At 43.9% G+C, this 23,418-nt stretch overlaps 1 protein-coding gene and 1 long non-coding RNA gene across 14 annotated transcripts in view; one reads left to right on the plus strand and one right to left on the minus strand.

Moving 5' to 3' along the window:
- Positions 1-15,888: 15,888 nt before the first annotated feature.
- LOC110744206 lies at positions 15,889-16,366 on the minus strand. The gene is made up of 2 exons (XR_002524542.2): positions 16,247-16,366; positions 15,889-16,028 (listed from the first exon to the last, which is right to left on the minus strand). It is a non-coding gene; the product is annotated as an uncharacterized LOC110744206 (long non-coding RNA).
- Positions 16,367-17,124: 758 nt separating this feature from the next.
- Positions 17,125-23,418, plus strand: part of ARHGAP21 (Rho GTPase activating protein 21) — a 135,033-nt gene continuing 128,739 nt past the window's right edge. For 3 of the 13 annotated variants that reach the window (XM_031652700.1, XM_031652704.1, XM_031652707.1), the window contains exons 1-2: positions 17,749-17,852; positions 18,753-19,198. In XM_031652700.1, the coding sequence (XP_031508560.1) occupies positions 19,136-19,198 (63 nt within the window). In that variant the 5' untranslated portion in view covers positions 17,749-17,852; positions 18,753-19,135. Of the gene's footprint in view, positions 17,437-17,742; positions 17,853-18,269; positions 18,536-18,661; positions 19,199-23,418 lie in introns of those variants that run through there. The other 10 variants (XR_004177160.1, XM_031652699.1, XM_031652706.1 and 7 more) reach the window with 6 other exon arrangements.

The following is a 23,418-nucleotide window of genomic DNA, read 5'->3' on the forward strand; positions in this document are numbered from 1 at the left end:
TTACAAGAGACCCTGAAGGAAGCACTCAACATGGAAAGGAACAACCAGTACCAGCCATTGCAAAAACATGCCAAAATGTAAAGACCATCGAGGCTAGGAAGAAACTGCATCAACTAACGAGCAAAATAACCAGTTAATATCATAATGGCAGGATCAAGTTCACACATAACAATCTTAACCTTAAATGTAAATGGACTAAATGCTCCAATGAAAAGACACAGACTGGCAAACTGGATAGAGTCAAGACCCATCAGTCTGCTGTATTCAGGAGACCAATCTCACACGCAGAGACATACATAGGCTCAAAATAAAGGGATGGAGGAAGATTTACCAAGCAAATGGAGAACAAAAAAAAGCGGGGGTTGCAATCCTAGTCTCTGATAAAACAGACTTTAAACCATCAAAGATCAAAAGAGACAAAGAAGGCCATTACATAATGGTAAAGGGATCAATTCAACAGGAAGAGCTAACTATCCTAAATATATATGCACCCAATACAGGAGCACCCAGATTCATAAAGCAAGTCCTTAGAGACTTACAAAGAGACTTAGACTCCCATACAATAATAATGGGAGACTTCAACACTCCACTGTCAACATTAGACAGATCAACAAGACAGAAAGTTAACAAGGATATCCAGGAATTGAACTCATCTCTGCAGCAAGCAGACCTAATAGACATCTATAGAACTCTCCACCCCAAATCAACAGAATATACATTCTTCTCAGCACCACATCGTACTTACTCCAAAATTGACCATATAATTGGAAGTAAAGCACTCCTCAGCAAATGTACAAGAACAGAAATTATAACAAACTGTCTCTCAGACCACAGTGCAATCAAACTAGAACTCAGGACTAAGAAACTCAATCAAAACCGCTCAACTACGTGGAAACTGAACAACCTGCTCCTGAATGACTACTGGGTACATAACGAAATGAAGGCAGAAATAAAGATGTTCTTTGAAACCAATGAGAACAAAGATACAACATACCAGAATCTCTGGGACACATTTAAAGCAGTGTGTAGAGGGAAATTTATAGCACTAAATGCCCACAAGAGAAAGCAGGAAAGATCAAAAATTGACGCTCTAACATCGCAATTAAAAGAACTAGAGAAGCAAGAGCAAACACATTCCAAAGCTAGCAGAAGGCAAGAAATAACTAAGATCAGAGCAGAACTGAAGGAGATAGAGACACAAAAAACCCTCCAAAAAATCAATGAATCCAGGAGTTGGTTTTTTGAAAAGATCAACAAAATTGACAGACCACTAGCAAGACTAATAAAGAAGAAAAGAGAGAAGAATCAAATCGACGCAATTAAAAATGATAAAGGGGATATCACCACCGACCCCACAGAAATACAAACTACCATCAGAGAATACTATAAACACCTCTATGCAAATAAACTGGAAAACCTAGAAGAAATGGATAATTTCCTGGACACTTACACTCTTCCAAGACTAAACCAGGAAGAAGTTGAATCCCTGAATAGACCAATAGTAGGCTCTGAAATTGAGGCAATAATTAATAGGCTACCAACCAAAAAAAGTCCAGGACCAGATGGATTCACAGCTGAATTCTACCAGAGGTATAAGGAGGAGTTGGTACCATTCCTTCTGAAACTATTCCAATCAATAGAAAAAGAGGGAATCCTCCCTAACTCATTTTATGAGGCCAACATCATCCTGATACCAAAGCCTGGCAGAGACACAACAAAAAAAGAGAATTTTAGACCAATATCCCTGATGAACATCGATGCAAAAATCCTCAATAAAATACTGGCAAACCGGATTCAACAACACATCAAAAAGCTTATCCACCAGGATCAAGTGGGCTTCATCCCTGGGATGCAAGGCTGGTTCAACATTCACAAATCAATAAACATAATCCAGCATATAAACAGAACCAAAGACAAGAACCACATGATTATCTCAATAGATGCAGAAAAGGCTTTTGACAAAATTCAACAGCCCTTCATGCTAAAAACGCTCAATAAATTCGGTATTGATGGAACGTACCTCAAAATAATAAGAGCTATTTATGACAAACCCACAGCCAGTATCATACTGAATGGGCAAAAACTGGAAAAATTCCCTTTGAAAACTGGCACAAGACAGGGATGCCCTCTCTCACCACTCCTTTTCAACATAGTGTTGGAAGTTCTGGCTAGGGCAATTAGGCAAGAGAAAGAAATCAGGGGTATTCAGTTAGGAAAAGAAGAAGTCAAATTGTCCCTGTTTGCAGATGACATGATTGTATATTTAGAAAACCCCATTGTCTCAGCCCAAAATCTCCTTAAGCTGATAAGCAACTTCAGCAAAGTCTCAGGATACAAAATTAATGTGCAAAAATCACAAGCATTCTTATACACCAATAACAGACAAACACAGAGCCAAATCAGGAATGAACTTCCATTCACAATTGCTTCAAAGAGAATAAAATACCTAGGAATCCAACTTACAAGGGATGTAAAGGACCTCTTCAAGGAGAACTACAAACCACTGCTCAGTGAAATAAAAGAGGACACAAACAAATGGAAGAACATACCATGCTCATGGATAGGAAGAATCAATATCGTGAAAATGGCCATACTGCCCAAGGTAATTTATAGATTCAATGCCATCCCCATCAAGCTACCAATGAGTTTCTTCACAGAATTGGAAAAAACTGCTTTAAAGTTCATATGGAACCAAAAAAGAGCCCGCATCTCCAAGACAATCCTAAGTCAAAAGAACAAAGCTGGAGGCATCACGCTACCTGACTTCAAACTATACTACAAGGCTACAGTAACCAAAACAGCATGGTACTGGTACCAAAACAGAGATATAGACCAATGGAACAGAACAGAGTCCTCAGAAATAATACCACACATCTACAGCCATCTGATCTTTGACAAACCTGAGAAAAACAAGAAATGGGGAAAGGATTCCCTATTTAATAAATGGTGCTGGGAAAATTGGCTAGCCATAAGTAGAAAGCTGAAACTGGATCCTTTCCTTACTCCTTATATGAAAATTAATTCAAGATGGATTAGAGACTTAAATGTTCGACCTAATACCATAAAAATCCTAGAGGAAAACCTAGGTAGTACCATTCAGGACATAGGCATGGGCAAAGACTTCATGTCTAAAACACCAAAAGCAACGGCAGCAAAAGCCAAAATTGACAAATGGGATCTCATTAAACTAAAGAGCTTCTGCACAGCAAAAGAAACTACCATCAGAGTGAACAGGCAACCTACAGAATGGGAGAAAATTTTTGCAATCTACTCATCTGACAAAGGGCTAATATCCAGAACCTACAAAGAACTCAAACAAATTTACAAGAAAAAAACAAACAACCCCATCAAAAAGTGGGCAAAGGATATGAACAGACATTTCTCAAAAGAAGACATTCATACAGCCAACAGACATATGAAAAAATGCTCATCATCACTGGCCATCAGAGAAATGCAAATCAAAACCACAATGAGATACCATCTCACACCAGTTAGAATGGCAATCATTAAAAAGTCAGGAAACAACAGGTGCTGGAGAGGATGTGGAGAAATAGGAACACTTTTACACTGTTGGTGGGATTGTAAACTAGTTCAACCATTATGGAAAACAGTATGGCGATTCCTCAAGGATCTAGAACTAGATGTACCATATGACCCAGCCATCCCATTACTGGGGATATACCCAAAGGATTATAAATTATGCTGCTATAAAGACACATGCACACGTATGTTTATTGCAGCACTATTCACAATAGCAAAGACTTGGAATCAACCCAAATGTCCATCAGTGACAGATTGGATTAAGAAAATGTGGCACATATACACCATGGAATACTATGCAGCCATAAAAAAGGATGAGTTTGCGTCCTTTGTAGGGACATGGATGCAGCTGGAAACCATCATTCTTAGCAAACTATCACAAGAACAGAAAACCAAACACCGCATGTTCTCACTCATAGGTGGGAACTGAACAATGAGATCACTTGGACTCAGGAAGGGGAACATCACACACCGGGGCCTATCATGGGGAGGGGGGAGGGGGGAGGGATTGCATTGGGAGTTATACCTGATGTAAATGACGAGTTGATGGGTGCAGCAGACCAACATGGCACAAGTATACATATGTAACAAACCTGCATGTTATGCACATGTACCCTACAACTTAAAGTATAATAATAATAAATAAATTAAAAAAAAAAAAAAAGATCTAGAAAAAAATTTGCCATCTCCCAGGAAGCCTCTAGGTTTATGGCACATTCTTCTCTCTTTTCCTTCTTTTCTTTTTTCTTTTCTTCTCTTTCTTTCCTTTTTTCTTTTCTTTTCCTCTTCTTTTCTCTTCTCTTTCTTCAGAGACAGGTCTTACTCTTATCACCACAGTTGGAGTGCATCCGTGCAATCATAGCTCACAGCAACCTGAAACTCCTGGGCTCTAGCAATCCTCCCACCTGGGTCTCCCCCGCGCTCAGATTACAGGCATGAGGTGCTGTGCCCAAACTCTTCAATTCATATTCTATGGGATGTCTAGTATATGCCAGGATTTGTTCTAGGCACTAGGGATATAGCAATAAATAAAATAGACTTGCTTCCTGTTCTTCGGAGATTTACATTCTAGGCTGAGAAGATAGGCAATAAAAAAAAATATAAAACAATATGTGGCAATAAGTGCTTTTTGAAAAATTAAATAAGGTATGTATAAGGGGTGGAGGTGGAGAGAAAGGATAATTGGGGTGAGGTGGAGTCAGGTAGGTGACTATGGTGCTATTTTAAGTAGGAGGGTTAGGGAAGACCTGTTTGAGCAAAAGCCTGAATCAAACGAGGAGAGTGGATATCTGGCAGGGAGTAGCATAGTCTAGCCTTGGGGAATAACAGGTGCAAACAGTAGGTGAGTGACAGGTGTGGTGGGGGAAAGTCTGGGTGCCTGATGAACTTTAAGCAGATTGGTATAGCCCGGAGGTGGATCAGCAGAATGAAGTAAACTACTGTAAAGATTTTGGCTTTTTATCTGAGTGAAATGGGAAGCCATCAGAGAGTTTGAAGCAAAGAAAAGACAAGACCTGATTTAGGCTCTAAAAGGGTTGCACTGGCTCCTGTGTTGAGAGTCGACACTAGTAAAGACAGGGCAGAAGACTAGCTGAAGGCTGTCATCTCATCCAGGTGATCGATGACTTTGCTTGGATTTGGGTGATCGCTGTGGAGGTGATCAGATTCTAGATATAATATGATGGTGTTGCTGACAGAGTTTACTGATGTGGGGCTGTAGGGTGGGAGAGAAAGCGGGGTCAAGGCTGTTTTGAAGTTCTTGGTCTGGAGCAACAGTACGAACAGAATTGACACTTAATGTGGCAAGGGCAGATTAGGGTGTCTTTAATTTGAGACCTCTTGAATTTCGAAGTGGAGCTAGTCATTTCCAATTTTTCAGGGTTTGGGACCTGAGCAACTTGAGTTGCCATTTACTGGTTTTGTTTTGTTTTGAGACAGAGTCTCGCTCTGTTACCCAGGCTGGAGTGCAATGGCATGATCTCAGCTCACTGCCACCTCCGCCTCCCAGGTTCAAGTGATTCTCCTGCCTCAGCCTCCTGAGAGTAGCTGGGATTACAGGCGCCCACCACCATGCCCAGCTAATTTTTGTATTTTTAGTAGAGATGAGGTTTCACTACGTTGGCCAGGCTGGTCTTGAACTCCTGATCTCAGGTGATCTGCCTGCTTTGGCCTCCCAAAGTGCTGGGATTACAGGCCTGAACCACTATACTCCGCCTATTTACTGGTTTCGTATTTTCCACCTGAAGAGTTTCTGTTTTCGTCAACAGTTCAGCTTTTGCTGTTTTCAGACTGATTTTTGCCAGTCTGATGGGTTTGAAATTGGTCTCATTATCATTTTAATTTGCATTATCCTGATTTCAGTGATACTGAGCATCTTTTATTATGTTTGGTGAAAACATGTATTTTCTCTTTCATAAATTGCCTATTCATCTTTTCTATTTTAGTTACTGGTTTATGGAGGCTCAGGTTACAAATCCTTGATGGGAGGCCGGACGCGGTGGCTCATGCCTGTGATCCCAGCACTTTGGGAGGTCGAGGTGGGTGGATCAGGAGGTCAGGAGTTCAAGACTAGCCTGGCCAAGACGGTGAAACCCCCGTCTCTACTGAAAACACGAAAGATTAGCTGGGCATCGTGGCATGCGCCTGTAATCCCAGCTACTCTGGAGGCTGAGGCAGAGAACTACCTAAACCTGGAGAGGCAGAGGTTGCAGTGAGCCGACATCACACCACTGCACTCCAGCCTGGGTGACAGAGCGAGACTCCATTGCAAATAAATAAATAAATCCTTGGTGGGTCATATCAGTTGCATATATCTTCTGATAGACTGTAGCTTCTTTTTTCATTTTTTTACTAATTATTTGGTCACTCAAACCATTATTTAAGGCAGATTAAATAACATATAACCAGCTTGGGCAACATAGCAAGACCCTATCTCTACAAAAAAATTAAAAAGATATTAGCCAGGCATGGTAGTGCATGTCTGTGGTCCCTGAGCTACTTGGGAGGCTCAGGTAGGAGGATTGATTGAGTCCAGAAGGTCAAGACTGCAGTGAGCTGTGATGGCACCACTGTATTCCAGCCTAGGCAACAGAGCAAGACCCTGTCTCAAAAACAACAACAACAAAATTTATCCTAAAAACGTATTTGTCATTTATCTAAAATTAGAGTTGAGGGGCTGGCCATGGTGGCTCACACCTATAATCCCAGCACTTTGGGAGGCCCAGGTGAGCGGATCACGAGGTCAGGAGTTCGAGACCAGCCTGACCAACATGGTGCAACTCTGTCTTTACTAAAACTACAGAAAAAAAAAAATTAGCTGGGCGTGATGGCGTGCACCTGTAATCCCAGGTACTCAGGACGTTGAGGGAGGAGAGTCGCTTGAACCCGGGAGGCAGAGATTGCAGTAAGCCGAGATTGTGCCACTGCACTTCAGCCTGGGCAATAGAGGGAGACTCCATATCAAATAAATAAATAAATAAAATTCAAGTTGAACTGGGTATCCCATATTTTATTTGAGAACCCTACAGGAGATAGAACTGGAGCATCTGCCTTTGACCCAGAGATGAAACCACCTATGGAAGACAATGGAGCTATTGTGGCAGGCCTGAAGAGCACACTTTGGGATCATTACCTGAAAAAGACATAACTTTGTTTGTAGTCACTTCTATACACAAGTACTGCGGTATTTAAAAAATATTTTTGGTGCAAGAGCTTAGCCTTTGTCCTAACCAATATGTGAAAACTTTCTTGCAATTCCAAGGATTGAAAGGATTGACCAGGTGCAGTGGCTCATGCCTGTAACCCTAGCACTTTGGGAAACCCAGGCAGGGAGATCACTTGAACCCAAGAGTTCAATACCAGCCTGGTCAATATAGTGAGACACTGTCTCTATTAAAAAACTTCTTTTTAATTAAAAAAAAAATTTACCATGTTTCAGGGATTATGAAAACGGAATAGTGACTTGGAGGAAGTTACTAAACTTTGGTATAAGAAAAGAAATCTGGCCAGGCAAGGTGGCTCCAGCCTGTAACTCCAGCCTGTAACACAGTGACTGACACCTGTAATCCCAGCACTCTGGGAGGCCGAGGCAGATGGATGACTTGAGGTCAGGTGTTCGAAACCATCCTGACCAATATGGTGAAACCCTGCCTCTACTAAAAATACTAAAATTAGCCAGCCGTGGTGGTGGGCACCTGTAGTCTCAGCTACTCAGGAGACTGAGGCGGGAGTACTGCTTGAACCTGGGAGGTGGAGGTTGCAGTGAGCCGAGATCACGCCACTGCACTCCCGTCTGAGTGACAGAGTGAGACTCTGTCTCAAAAGAGAAAAGAAATCCTGCAAGCAAATCAAAGTGAATTACCTAATGCAGGGGTTGGCTGACTGTGGCACATCTACCAAATCCAGTCTTCTGTTATAAAGTTTTATAGAAAACAGCCACATTCATTCATTTATATGTTGTCCATCCCTGCTTTAGCACTGTAATAGCAGAGTTGAGTAGTTGCAACAGAGGTTCATGTGGCACTGCAAAGCCTAAAATGTTTTCTATCCAGCCCTTTACAGAAAAAGTTTGCTGATCACTGACCCAAAGCAAAACCATTATTCACCTAAAAATTTTTCTGAGCATTAATTGATATGAAAAATTTTGAAGAAAACAAATAATGTGACTTAAAGATTGAATCATGTGGTCATTCACATTTAAAAGCAGCTGAAAGACTGGGTGCAGAGGCTCATGCCTGTAATCCCAGAACTTTGGGAGACTAAGGTGTGAGGCTTGCTTGAGGCTGGGAGTTCAAGAATAGCCTGGGCTAAAAATTAGCTACCACACCAGGTAATTTTTAAATGTTTTTGTAGAGATGGGTCTAATTATGTTGACCAGGCTGGTCTTGAATTCCCAGGCTCAAGGAATCCTCATGCCTCAGCCTCCCAAAGCGTTGGGATTATAGGTGTCAGTCACTGTGCCCAACAGTATTTTTTTTTTAATGAGACACACACTAAAATCTGATTTGTTTATTGCCTGCAACATTTTTCTTTTCTTTTCTTTTCTTTTCTTTTCTTTTCTTTTTTTTGTTTCAAACACCAATTTGAACCAGGCTTTTTTATGCTAAAAAGTTATCTGTTGTTTATCTGATGTTCAAATTGAACTGTGTGCTCATTGTTTTTATTTGCTAAACTTGGCAACCCTGTCTCCAGTCACTGTGAATCGGGGAAGGGTCTAGGAAGGCACAGATCTAAGCCTTTCAAGGGAAGGCTTCCAGAGTGACACACAATCATTCTTGCCCACATTTCATTGCCTAGAATTTAGTCATGGCCACACCCAGACACACCTAGATCGAAAGTCTAGCTTGTTAACCAGGTGCCTAAAATGCTACTATTACAGGAGAAGGAGAGAACAGATTTGGGGGAACATTTAGCAGGCTACCATCGTATATATATCTTTGAAAAAAAATTTTTTTAGTTTCATTAGTTGTAAGTTCTTTCAGAGACATCAATTTCTCTAAATCAGATTTCTGTTGTCTTCTATGTTTTTCATCTCCTGTCTAATCACTTTAATCTTTATCCTTTTCCTTTGTATTTGATGTGCTTTTAAAAAAAATCCGTCATCCATCCCGCAATTTTCTGCTAGATATTTCTTATTTTTATTTTTTAAAACTAGAGATGAGATCTCACTGTGTTGCCCAAGCTGGTCTTGAATTCTCGGGCTCAAGTGATCCTCCCACCTTGGCCTCCCGAAGTGCTGAGATTACAGGCATGAGCCACTGTGCCCAGCCAGACATTTCTTATTTCTTCTTATTTTTAATTCATGTGTTGTTTCTGCAACGGTATGACTTTTCCCTCTCAATACCTTCTCTTAGCCCTTCTAACATCTTTTATGTTTCATTCATTCTCTTGTGATTTCTCTTTTGATATATTTTATTTTCTTCAGGGTATGAAACATTTGTCTCTATATATCTTCTGTTTACTGGGGTTAATCTTCCTCCATAATGTATCGTTTCTTTTTAGAATATATTCCTTTATTTCATCTCTTCCCCAATATCACAATTTAAAATGTTTATATCAGTCTTATTTCCTTTTCATTCATCTTTGATGAATATTACTATTTAAAATTTCTATTTATATTGAAATAAACAGGGTGGATGAATTATCTTTGAGGACCCCATGTTTCTTGTTGGATTCAAGCAATGAGGAGCCACAGAAGAAAGCTGGAAGGAGGCATGAGAATGGGTTCATACAAAATGGTATGAGATTGGGCCCCTTCATAGTTTGTGTTTTTTTTTTTTTTCTTTTTTACATTGCAATTTTTAAAAATTAAAATATAATTGAAAAAAATCTTTGAGAGGAAAGGTTATGTAAGCCTGCCATCTATCCTACTTAAGCCCAGATGTGAATTACCACATATTGTCCTGCAATCTTCTCCTATCTGGGGGAAGAAGCCTTGGTTAGTTGACTTTTGGATTAATAAGGAATGCAGGCAATTATAGGAATAGAGGAATGGAATCTACAGTGCTGGACAATATTGAAAGATACTCAGAGGTTCTTGAATCAAGGAATAGAGAAGTCTTTAGGTGTCTTTCCTAATTCTGCTCAATGACGATGAAAGGGAAGGCTGGAACTTTTTATTTTTTTGTGATGAAAAGATTTGGTTACTTTGGATTAGGCCTATGATATTAAAAATCCACTGCTAGCACAGTTTCCTAGTTAAAATGGTTGGAATTTAGCATTCCATTCCAAAATGATAAAAACATACTTCAATTCTCCAGTTGTAATATGGGTTTCTCCAGATTGCACGGTATTTTCACAATGTTCCAACTCATATTTAGTTGGGTGGGTGGAAACATTTTAAAAACTGGTCTCATATTTTTAAGCAAAGTTGGAATACTTATAAATGAAAGTCACGATTCTTAGGATGAAATAAAAACTTGCACATGGATTTTTTTATTCATATTTTTTCTTAAAACATAAATAAACTTAACAATGTTGATGACTATGACTAGCATACCACTAAATTTTAATTATGGAAATTCTAATGCTGAATAATAATTTGGATCTAAAGAAAACTTTTGATATATGATTATGGATAAGCTTTGGGGTGAAATTTTATAGTTTCTGCCAAAATGCAAGTGATATTAATTTTTAGGATGGACTTATGGCTGAAAAACAGCTAAATCGCTGGCGGTAAAGTTTATTTATTTGTTTATTTATTTGAGATGGAGTCTCACTCTGTCAACCAGGCTGGGCCCTGCCTCCCAGGTTCAAGCAATTCTCCTGTCTCAGCCTTTCGAGTAAGCTGGGATTGCAGGCGCGTGCCATCATGCCCAGCTAATTTTTGTAGTTCTAGTAGAGATGGGGTTTCACCATGTTGTCCAGGCTGGTCTTAAACGTCTGACCTCAAGTGATCCGCCCACTTGGGCCTCCCAAAGTACTGGGAGTACAGGCTTGAGCCACTGCACCCAGCCAGAGAAGTTTCTATAAGGAGATAAAATGTGGCGTTTCTGAAAGTTGAGGCCCATACCAAGTATTCTCTTTGTGGACACCTCTTATAATTTACACTCTTTGTTTTAGGCATATTCACACAGGCCTATACATATATCTTCCTGTGACCTGTACCGTTATTGGTCAGCCAGGAATTTCTTGAGGTATAAATATTTATCAATAATAGTGACACAACCATCTTTTATTTCTTGAATAATTCTGTAGTAATTTCTATGTGTAAAAGATGTGGTAGATATTATGGGGATGTGAAAGTAGTAAAAGCTCCAGGAATCTCCTCTAGAGAAGTTTATAATCTAGATAAAAAAGGAGATAATATTTAGCTAAATAAGATTTGTTATTTTTTTCCCACAATATATCCAAGTAACAAAAGAACACTATTTATAATCAAGTAATGGCAACAAAGAAAGAAAGAAACAAACAAACAAAAAACCCAAAATAAACACTAATACTCTAGTCCAGAGAAGGAAAAGATGGCAATATACTGAGGGCACAGAAATTATTCAAGAATATTTATTGTGTGTGGTACTTTACTAGGCATTGTATATAATGAATTAAATAATGTCATTGCCTTCTAGAAATTAATCATCAAAGACAGTAATCATGTGGAGAGAAATAATAAGATATAAATTAAGCAACTGCAGAACAATAAATTAGTAAATCATTTACATTATTTGTTTAAAAGAGATGAAGGAAGAATCCTAGAAATTGTTGACGGTGGAGAATCATTCCCTTCTCTCAATTACAATAGTTAAATGCCTTGCAAGTGTGGTGGGATTTCTGTAGCTATTCAGTTCAATATGAAAATCTTTCACTTTTTTGTCCAGGCATGGTGGCTCACGCCTGTAATCCCAGCACTTTGGGAGGCCTGAGTGGGTGGATCACCTGAGGTCAGGAGTTCAAGACCAGCCTGGCCAACATGGTAAAATTCTGTCTCTACTAAAAAATACAAAAATTAGCTGGGTGTGGTGGTGCATGCCTGTAGTCTCAGCTACTGGGGAGGCTGAGGCACGAGAATCGCTTGAACCCAGGAGGCAGAGGTTGCAGTGAGCCAAGATCACACCACTGTACTCCAGCCTGGATGACAAAGTGAGACTCTGTCTCAAAAAAAAAAAAAGTCTTTTGCTTTTTCAAAGTAATATTAGTAGGTAATGTGTCTTTTGGTAATGTGTGAATAAGAAATAAAATCCAAAAGCATTTTCCTACAACCAACAAAAGAAAACCCCTTACTCCTCTGAGGGCCACTGGTCTTAACATAGTTTTGCAAATGCTTCACCCAAATTGCAAATTTCATTTGTGGATTCACTAGGAAACACTTGTGCTTCTCAGAATTGCCAGCTTCTGTTAACATATTCAGAGTAGAAATCATTCATAGATTATCGTAGAATGACCTTCCACGTTAGGGACTGGGATACTTTGACTCTATTTCTGGCTTTGACATTTTTTCCCTTGATAATGGTTCACCAAAACAATATTATGTGGTTAGCAAAGCCAACACTTACCTTTCAAGGATACAGTTCCCATCTTCAAAAATGTCTTGCTTAGTTTTTAGTGTATAAAACTTCCTTGTTTTTATTAATATAGCTATGGTAATTTCAGAGGCTATTTCAAAGGATACTCCAAGAAGTTTGATTATAGGAAACCCACACATTTATTAGCTATACTCTAAGGAGGAAAATAGCCTTCAAAGCAAACAAAGCTAGAATTACTGTTAGCTCTTGCTTATCCATGATATTTGAGGATAAAGAAAACTATCAAGATAGCAACCAGTTAGTTTCAATCTCCTTTCAGTTACAATGGCCCCAAAACCTATTGTTTCACCAAATCTCTTACTGAAACTAACACATAGCCGCATGACTGAAGTTTGGCCCCCTTTCTTTTCCCTTGCCCTCCCTCTGGTGGAGGTGTTCACAAGTGAGATGTCCACCATGGGCAGCTAAAGAGAATTCCAAAGGCTTGCACCCTCCGGCAATTAAGCCGATTAGCCTTTGGAATGGAGAAAAACCAGCTGTAGGCTTCCTCTTTCCAGATGCATAGGGGTGCCACACTCACTTTTTGGTCTGGTCAGAGAGCATCCAAATGACCAAGCACGGTGGCTCACGCCTGTAAACCCAGCACTTTGGGAGGTTGAGGTGTCAGTTATTCGAGATTGGTCTGGGTAATGGGTAATGTGGCGAAACCCTGTCTCTAAGGCGGGGGGGCGGGGGGGAGGTGTGGCGGCGGGGGTGTGGCGGTGGGGGGGTGTAAAAGAAAAAGAAAGAAAAATTACCCTGGTGTGGTGGTGTGTGCCTGTAGTTCCAGCTATTCAGGAAGCTGAGGCACCAGAATCTCTTGAGCCCAGGAGGCAGAGGTTGCAGTGAGCCGAGACTGTGCCACTGCACTCCAGCCTGGTGACAGAGTGAGACGCCGTCTCAAAAACAACAAAAACAAACAAAACAAACAAGCAAAAGCATCCAAATGAGAGCTGATATTAAAATATTCTTGTTCATGGCTTCAGAAAGGAATAGACCTAATTTTTAACTGGGTTCATATATTCCTAAACAGTAACAATAAAATGTTATAAACAGTAGGGTTGCTGTTGGGGAAATAGTACAAACTTCTGCTTCATAATCATATTTTATTTTATTTTTTGAGATAGAGTCCTCGCTCTGTCATCCCGGCTGGAGTGCAGTGGTGCAATCTCAGCTCATTCCAACCTCTGCCTCCCGGGCTCAAGAGATTCTCATGCCTCAGCCTCTCATGCAGCTGGAATTCCAGGCTCGTGCTACCACGCCAGGCTAATTTTTGTATTTTCAGTAGAGACAGGGTTTCACCATGTTGCCCAGGTTGGTCTCGAACTCCCGGCCTTAAGTGATCTGCACGCCTTGGCCTCCCAAAGAGCTGGGATTACAGACATAAGCCACCATGCTCAGTCCATAATATTTTAATTGAAATAATTTTTTTTTACATTTTAAAAGTGTCTTCTGTTGCCCTGGCTGGAGTGCGCTGGCGTGATCAAGACTCACTGCAGCTTTGATCTCTCGGGCTCAAGCGTTCCTCACACCTGAGCCTTCCAAGTAGCTGGGACCACAGGCATTGACCACCACACCTGGCTAACTTAACAAAATTTTTTTAATAGAGATAGGACCCCGTTATGTTGCCCAGGCTTGTCGAACTCATGGGCTCAAGCGGTCCTCCTGCCTGGGCCTGCCAAAGTGCTGAGATTACAGGCATAAGCCACTGCACCTGGCCTTAAAAGTTTCTTCACATCTATGTCTCATTTGATTCTCTTCAACAGTCCAGCAAGATAGGGAGGGTGCTGTTACAACTCAGAGGCCCAGTGGAAGCCCAGTTAAATTTTTCAAATTTTAACTATGTGCCTTTTGCACTCTCCATCCAGATAGCCTAATACACGTGAGACACCTAAGAGAGTAACTTATCATAACAGTTCTTAAAAACATTCCCAAATTTTGGAACATCACAATTATATTTGTCCCAGGAGTAGAGTTACATTGGCACTGAAAGACCACAATAATTAACACATAGTAAGTTAAGTGTTAGCTGTTATTATTAAAAACCCATATTAAGAGGTAATATACTGTTGTTTCATCTTTTTTTTTTTTTTTTTTTTTTTTTGAGACACAGTCTGGCTCTGTTGCCCTGGCTGGAGTGCCACTCTTGGACATAGCTCACTGCAGCCTTGAACTCCTGGGCTCAAGCGATCCTCCTGCCTCACAGCCTCCTAATCAGCTGGGACTACAGGCGCATGCCACCACGCCCAGCTAACATTTTGTTTGTACAAACAGGTCTCCCTATGTTGCCCACGCTGGTCTCAAACTCCTGGACTCAAGCGATCCTCCCACCTCAGCCTCCCGAAGTGTTGGGATTACAGGCGTGAGCCACTGAGCCCAGCCTAGTATAGTATTGTGAATAAAAGAATGGACTCTGGAGCCAGATCCCCTGGGCTTGAAACCTTCCTTCACCACCCACCTATCTCGTTGTGTAAAGCTTTTAGAGGAATACCTAGCAGGAGGCGTTGAATTTGATAGCTCTAGTACTTTGACACATAAGTAATAATTTGCGCTAAGTTATGTGGTAAATGGAGTTGGATTGTAATCTTGGTCCTTACATCCTATTACCTCTTATAGAAATATTGCCTCTCTAGGTTATGTTATTTTTCCATAATTCTTAGAATGTGTTTTCCTTCCTTTTCCTTCTCCTTTCATGGCCCACATTTTACTCTCCTTTATCAAACTGCAAATTTCACAATCGACATTTACAAAAATTTCTAGTGCAAAAATTTTAACCCAAATGTCCCTAGCTGTTAGGTATTCCGTTTATGCCGTGCATGCACATTTGCATGTGTAAGGAGTTGTTTTGTGCTGTAAATTGTTTTTCCTTTCTGGACATATTCTATAAACCCACAAGCGGTGAGCTACTTGAACCCTGAATTTCTATTCACTTCTTGTTAATTTACTCAATAGTATCTAGCACTGGATACTGCTACAGCCAGTGGGCTATTTAGTAAATTACCATCTGACTGGCAATCCCTCCTTGTATTTTATTCTATTTTTCTTTTCTTGATTGTTAGCTGACTTGTTTGGTGACGGGCTGTCAAGAACATGCAAATTTCGTGGCCATCTAAAAATGATCTCGTCAACGTCTTTCCTCGAATTGAAGCGAAGGATTTAGCTGTCGATTTGGTTTGGCACCATCCACTTTAAGGAAGATGTAAAAACGAAGGCGCAGGTGCCCCAGCTGCAGGGCATGCTTTATGTCCCCGCTCCCCTGTCCCCCACAAAGAAACAGGACCTCAGGTGGTGGGCGGGCGGGGGAAGACTCTAAGTCTACAGGGGAGAGTAGCAAGAAAGAAGGAAAAGGTAAGCGGACTCCATAGCTTCTAGGTTTTGTTCCTCTTTTTTTTCCCTCTGGACGGCGGTGGCAGCTGATCAGACACAATAGCTGGCAGTCCCCCGCCGCAGTGAGGATAAAAATGACCCTCAACAGCACCAGCAGGAGCACTGAAAAGGAGAGGGGAGTGTGTATGGGAAGGGGCCGAGGATGAGGGTGACAAGGTGAGAAACGCTGCCTCCGACTGCGAGCAACTCCCCTCCAGACCCGCGAGGTTCGGAGCCGGGGAGCCAGCTCTCAGGAGCCGGGCGGGGTGGGAAGGGGAGGCCGAGGGGGCGGTGGCCTTCACCTGGGGGCGGGGAAGAGGGCGGAGGGAAGCCTGACTAACCAGTCTCTGATTGGCTCGCGTTCTCCCATCGTGTCTCCCGATTGGACAATTTGCAGCGGGAGATGTTGTGAGGCGCGGTGGGGCGGAGCGAACTGCCGGGGTCTGTGACAAGGCCCGGGAGCTGGGTGGGGAAGGAGGCGGTTGTGCCGCGGCTCCGGAGCCGCTGTGACCTGAAGTGTGGCGGACAGAGAAGCGCAGCAGCCTCTTCACAGTTCCGCTAGCCGCGCCAAATTCGCTCAGTCGCTCTGCAGAATTTATAAAAGGGAAAGAACTGAATGAGCAACGCTTGGCTAACTTCCCCCTTCCCACCACAGGAAGAGATTTTGCTGTGAGGCGTGAAGGGACACTCCCTTATCTGCAAGTCCCACGTCTGGTCGCAGCTTCATTGCCTGCCCGCTGCAAAAAAGGGGGGGCACAATTTGCCAATCCCCGTCCCCCGGTCTAGGACCTTTGATCCCTCGAGTCTGCAGGTGTCGCTGTTATAGGCTTGTCCCCCTCTCCACCCCAGACGCCTACCACCAGGTCTCCTTCCCCGGGAGCAAGCCCATCCCTGGACGCTGCCACTCAGCGCTTGGGAGACTGCAGGGGCGGGGAGGGTTGTGTGTGCCTGGTTTTGGGGTGCTGGGGAGCGAGGGCTTGTAGGTCCCGCGACCCACGGGGAGGGGGCAGGCGAGCACCCCCCTCCGGCCTCCGGGTAATCCCCCTTCTCCAGCGTCGGTTTCCCGGGCCCGTGTTATTCAAGACAGAAAATATTCAGCCCCAGAGCCTCCCCTGGGGAGGGGAGGGGAAGGAGGTGGAGTGGGAGGAGGTGGATCCAGGGAGGAAGAAGCGAGAAATCCGCCCCCGGGAAACAGCTCCGCGCGGCCGCGGAGCGAGGCGCTTCTGTCAGTTGGCGTTAGCGGGCGCCGGAGCGGGGCCCCGGCCCGGCCCGGCAAGGCGAGGGGAGAGTCCGGCGGCCGCCGCCCCGCCCCACGCCCTCCCGCGGCGGCCGAGAGCCCGGGGCCGGCCGGGGCAGGTCACGGCGGTGCCTGGGAGCGGCCGGCCGGGGGCGGCGGCCTCGGAGCGCGGCGGCGGCGGCGGCGGCGGGCAGCGCGGGATCGTCCTGCTGCGGGGTCCGGCTCACGCCGGGCGGGGCGCGCTGTCCCGGAGCCGGCCAGCCCGGTGCGGATCCACTCGTCCCGCTTCCTCTGGTGCGTGTCTGGTTTCTTTTCCGTCTCAGCCGGTAGGGCGCCGCGCTCGCGGGCCGGGGTGAGCCCGGCTCGCCGCAGGCTCTCTCCCTTCCCGCCACCTCAGGCCACCCGGCCTGGCGCTGGCTTGGGGCGGGAGGGAGCCCGCGGCGGGCGCCCGGCGGGGGCGGAGGGGCCGCGCCCGCGTGTGCAGAGCGAGGGCGGGCGGCGGGGCGGAGGGAAGGGCACAAAGGCCGGCGGCGGGCGCCGGGGTCCGGCCGGCCGGCCGGCCGGCCTTGGAGGAGGGGCGCGTGGGGCCGCTCATGAATATTAACCGAGCCTGCGGCCTAGCGCGTCCCGGCCGGGCCCGGCGCCCGGCCCGCGTCCCCGCTCCAGCTCGCCGCCGCGCTTTGGCCGCCTGGCCCGAGCGGGCGGGAAGGGTAAGGCCCCCGGTTTTGTCTCGCCCAGGGGCTCCTAGCACCTTTGAGAAAGCCCATATTGGGGCTGCTCTCCTTGGGAGCTGGAGGTCTCCGACCCGCCTCAGGAAGGGGCGGGGGAATCGTGGGGGAGGTGGGTGGTGGTTTGCTTTTTCCTAGTTTTTCCCCCCCTAGGTGGCCACAGGGGAAGGAAAGCCGTGTCGAGTTGTAGTTGGGGGAAAAGCCGCGACTTCAGAGTTGCTTGAGTGTGGCTTCGGAATCATGCCCCGGAGCGCGAGCGGCGCCCGCGTCCCACCCGCGGCCGCGCACGCCTCCCCGGCCGTCCCCGGCCGTCCCCACCCAGCCCCGCCGCGGGCCAAGGAAAACAGCCGCCTCCTCGGGGACGCCGGCCGGGGCGGAGGGGCGGAGGGGCGGCGCCCGAGTCACCCGGAGACGCCGCCGAGCCCACGCCGGCCCCAGCCAGGCTGGCTTTGTGCTTGAGTTTTTGGGGGGCGGAGGGGAACGAGGAGGGGGCTTGAAAAGTGTGATCCCATTTCAACCTCGTGGGGGAGAAAACTTCCCCGAAGTGTCCCTGTCTGGGTGATGCAGAAAAGAACATGCACAGCCCTCTGCTCTGCCCAGGAAAGACATGAATTAAAATGCACTTGAATGGGGAACGATTTTCTCGAAGGCTGCATAACAGCCAGGTGTGTTTGATGTGTTTGACGCAACCGCTGGGCAGTTTTGAGATTTTTCTTTTTTAAACACCCCCTCGAATTTATAGGCTTTTTGTTTGTTTACGTTAAAAAAATTTTTTTTTTTTGTTTTGTTAGGGAGGAAACGCGAACTTGGTGTGGACATGTGGGCAAGACAGTGATAGGCGCCTGGAGAAAGTTCACGCCCTTTAACTTCTCCTTTTCCTAGGATCTCTCTGGGAGCTGACACTCGAGCCTTCACGACCCGTTCGGATTTTTCCAGGACTCAGGAGTGGCACTGGGAAGAAGGGGACCGCTTTCTGCAATTGGCCTCGACACTGGCTTCCAAGAAGACCTGTCGCCTTTGTTTTTAAGTCTCCAGAAATGGAAGAAGAAGGCGAAGTCAGTTGAAGTCGCGAGAAATCAGCAAGGCATTTGAAGGCGCTTCCTGAAAACCTTCATTCCCTGGCGCGTTGTCTGTTTCACCAGCCCTGCCCCCTCGGAGCTTGCTTGCGGAATTCTTCCCCTTCGGGTGTGTGGTGGCATTCCCCCCCCCCCCACCTCCAATGTGGATTCCAAAGGATTTGTCCCTTCTTTGTCATTTGAAATGAAATGATGGCCACGCGTCGGACTGGTCTGCCTGAGGGAGATGGTGACAAGCTCAAGGCCTGCGAGGTAAGCGCGGAGCCAGCGTTCCTGGCCAGCAGGGCGGTGGCCTGTGTCTTGAGTGTCCTACAAGTTGGGGGTGACCGGCCACCGGGCCTCACTAGGGGCTTCCCGGGGCTTTGAGCTGGTTGGTGGGAGCGCCCCAGGTTAACCAGTAGCGAGGTGAAGCCTGGCCCACGTCTGTTTCCAGGGACTCCCGTGTTTCTTTTGCAAGAACACGTCCCGCATTTTGGAATGTCCTCATCTTGGTCACTCCTCAGAGCCAGGAATTGTCCCATCTCTGTGGCTGTGGGTACTGCAAGCCTGAGAATGGGCACCTGAGTATCCGTTTTCCTTCAGTCCTCTTCCAAGATATTTGGAATTGAGCTGGTTGGGGGTGGTTTTGAGCGTTTTGTGTGTCTGTGTCCAGGATTTGCCCTCCCGGGTGCAGAGACGGCAGCTAGTATGCTTGTTGCACCTGGAACTTAGTCTTTCTTTGGCACTGACGGTGGGCGCCTGGCTGCTGTTGCTGCAGATCTCTGCTTTAGAAAAAGACGTGTTTTTCCGTGAACAATTCAAGCACAGCTCTGGAAAACGACCTTACAGAGTCGTAATTCCAACTCCCGGAAAAAAATCTCGTGCCTTTACTGTTCTCTTATTTATACCCTCCCTTTCACACCTCTGGAGTTCTGTGAGCTGCTCTGGGGTGTCAGGTGGGTTGCGTTGCTGGTTAGGGTAGCATCTAGCATTTTCCCAAGGCCCAGAGATTTTACTCCAGACTTCCTAAAAATTTTTGAGTAGGCAGGACAGAAATCATAGAAAATACATTGATTTATGACACCCATTTACCCTGTTGCCTCTCACCTTTTTTTTTTTTTTTTCCTCCTCACGTTTGGAGATTGAAGTATTCGGAATTTACTTCCATTATGAATACACTATGTTTATTATTGGCGGTTTCTGTAATTTGTTCATTAAATAGACTGAGTATTGTTATCCTTTAAATTTTAGTTTTGAGATGCCTACGTTTTCATTGAAGCGTTGAGGATTACTTTAGACAATAACATACCCAAGTGAACCCTCATTCACCGTCTCACGTTCTTTTGCACCGGATGTTAAATTTTAACTTCATAGTCCTTGAAACAAGGTCTGGCTGTCAGTGTGTGAGTTTTGGCATTTTAATAAAAATGAATCCGAAGTTAAATTTTGGCTCATAAAGCATGCAGAGAAACTTGCTTCATGCAGCTTACTTCATGTCGGATTAGAAGGTTTATGCAGAAAACGCTGTGAGGTGCAGCGTGCTATTACTGTACCATTTATTAGAACTATAGGTTTACATTTAGAATCAGTGTTTTACTTTTTGACATCTGTAAACACCTGCTTGCAGGCAAAAGCATGATTAAATAGAACACCACAATCCTCTGATCACGGTAAACCATAATAACTCCTTTTGGAAGGCCTACCTGCAACCTGGTGATTGCTTAATGTGTATTGCAGTTACATAATAATATGTATTGTGGTCCTGAAGCCTTATTTGTCATTGTCTTGTGAATACTTTAATTAGCATTATATTTGCATTCTATTTGCGAGAACTAATGTTATTTGATGATTATTATTTTTTGGTCATTTAAGAGATGTCCTGAAACCAAGAATTTAGACACATCTTGTCCTTGGCTAGCAAGCAGTATTTCCAGTTTGTTGCACACTTGACTTTTATTAACAATGACAGTTATGTATTTTTTAACGGCTGTGAAATTCGTTTTCATTTGGACCTTACTGCTGGCGGCATGGCTATCTTGTTTCTAGTTTGGGAATGAAGAAAACAATATCACCTGTATTTTGCTCATGTGAAATATATATACAGTATTTAGGTTTGGTATTAAACTACAATATTATTTGACTTTCTAAAGAATAGGTATTTTGCCTAGATTCTATGTGGAAGTGGAAATAAAGGGATATATGCTGTCAGAAAACATTTTAAAACCTCAGGGTTGGGAGTGAAGAGAACTTGTGTGATTATTACCTGTATTTAGTTGTGTTGTGTTTTTATCTGTGATTGATGCTTCTGATACACATTAAATCTTGTGAATATTTTTTAGTAATAGGGAGTTGCCAATGAAATACTTCGGGCTAATATTTAGGGTTTTGAACACTGCTCTTAATTTTTGTCCTCAATTTTATTAGAAGCACTACATTCCACAGTGGTACTATCATTCTTTAAAAAATGTTAAAAATCCATAATGTGTTTGGGTACTACATTTATTATTGTGTTTTTAATTAACAAAGAGATGAGTATGTATGTCTCAATAGTAATGCTGTCAGTCAGCCAAGAAAACCTAACTTTGTAGGACAGAAGAAATCAATGTAATGAATTAATAGGAGTCTCTCTTTCATGCTTTAATTAGCCAACTCCACCTTCTCTGGATAAGGTCTTGCACTTTGTTGAAAAACAGCAAAATACTCGTTCATCTTAAGCATTACAATTTTATTGTGTTGATATATGAATACATTTAGGCCTCCCCACCCCCAGGATATGTTGGAAGGCTCAAAACAAATCAACAGCCCTCTTCAAATAAAAAATTAGGACAGTTCAGTAGAATATGTCTTGGCATTATACAGTAAGGATGGTCCAGATGGTACTCACATGAATTTATTTACTTTATACATCTCAAGGTGTATTTTTAAAACTTGAAATCACTCACTCTGAACCTCTTAAGAGATTTTTTGGTGTGTGTGTGTAGTCTGTCAAGTCTTCTGACACCAAACCTTGAGTAACTTTGCTCACAAAATCACTTTATATAGATTCTTCTGTGATATTATCACCCCTTTTCATATCCATATAGCTTCATCTTTCAAGGTTCAACTTTTTTTTTTTAAGCCAAAGAAGTGAAAACTTTCCCTCAGCTTTCTAAACCACATAATTTTTTTTCCATTTCTAACATTTATTTCACTTTTTATCTGTAGTCCATACTCTTGTCCAGTAATAGAATTTTTGACACTTTATTATTAAACTTTTTACTAATGCAAATGAACTTATTTTTGTTTTGCTTCTTGACCTAGGCTAAGATTATTCTATGATTGAAATGTATTATGGCTGATGAAATACACTTGTTGGTTGATTTTGAAATATTGTAAACAATACAATAAGACATTGTTCTGGGTACGAGTTTGTATGAATCCATGCGTTGACTCTTCCTTCTGGAATGCTGGACAGTCGCTTTTGCTTTCATCCCAGACTCCCTGATTCCTTCTCAGTCACTCTCCTTTTCCCCTCCTCCTTTCTGTTTCCCTGTCTGCCTCTTTTGTAGGGTTTTTCTTCCTCCTCTTGCCTCATTGTTGGTTTCACCCAGAGCCAAGGCCATTCCATTCCTTTATTCTCTTTCTCACTCCCTGGGTTTTATTTTACACTCTCCTGTGTGCTGGTGACTCCATAGCTACACCTGTATCTCAGGCTTTATGGTTGACCTCTAGACCTTTTCAGCCAGTTGCCTATTTACCGAATGAACACTTTTGGGGGGATATTCCCCAGGCATTGCAAACTCATCAAATTTCACCGCTACCACTGACTCTTCCTCTTCCTGTGCGCCTTCTTTCGCTGAGTAGCACTACCATCTCTTTATTATTGGTCCAAGTCAAAAACTAGGTCAGCATCCTCACTCTTCTGTCCCGTCATTCCTCATATGCAAAGTCCTGTGGCGTCCACATTCCCAATACCCACTACCCCCACCCGAGTCCAGGTCAGCTGCATCTCCCTGATGAACCACAGAAACAGACTCCCTATGGAGTATCCCAATAACTTAGCCTTGTCCCCTTCCACAGCTCTGCCCCTACCATAATCAGAATGATCCTCCTGATGGGCACATCACCTGAGGTCAGGAGTTCTACGCCAGCCTGAGCAACATGGTGAAACCCCGTCCCTACTAAAAATACAAAAATTAGCTGGGCGTGGTGGTGCACACCTGTAGTCCCAGCTGTTTGGAGACTGAGGTATGAGAATCCTTGAACCCAGGAAGCAGAGGTTGCAGTGAGCCAAAATCACGCCATTGTACTCCAGCTGATCATTACATTACCTCCTATAAGACAATTTTCTGTCTTCCCATTTCCTTTGAAATAAAATTCAGACTTCTGGGAAGTCTGAAAGGACTTCGGTAATTTGGTCTGCCCTTCTGTCTCACCTGTTACTTCTTTTTGTTCTTCCTAGATTGAACTCCAGTCAGGTCCTTTCTTCCACCCTTCCCTTTACTCTCCCCTGC

This window comes from Papio anubis, chromosome 11 (genome assembly GCF_008728515.1).
Source record: "Papio anubis isolate 15944 chromosome 11, Panubis1.0, whole genome shotgun sequence".
Taxonomy (NCBI): Eukaryota; Metazoa; Chordata; class Mammalia; order Primates; family Cercopithecidae; genus Papio; species Papio anubis.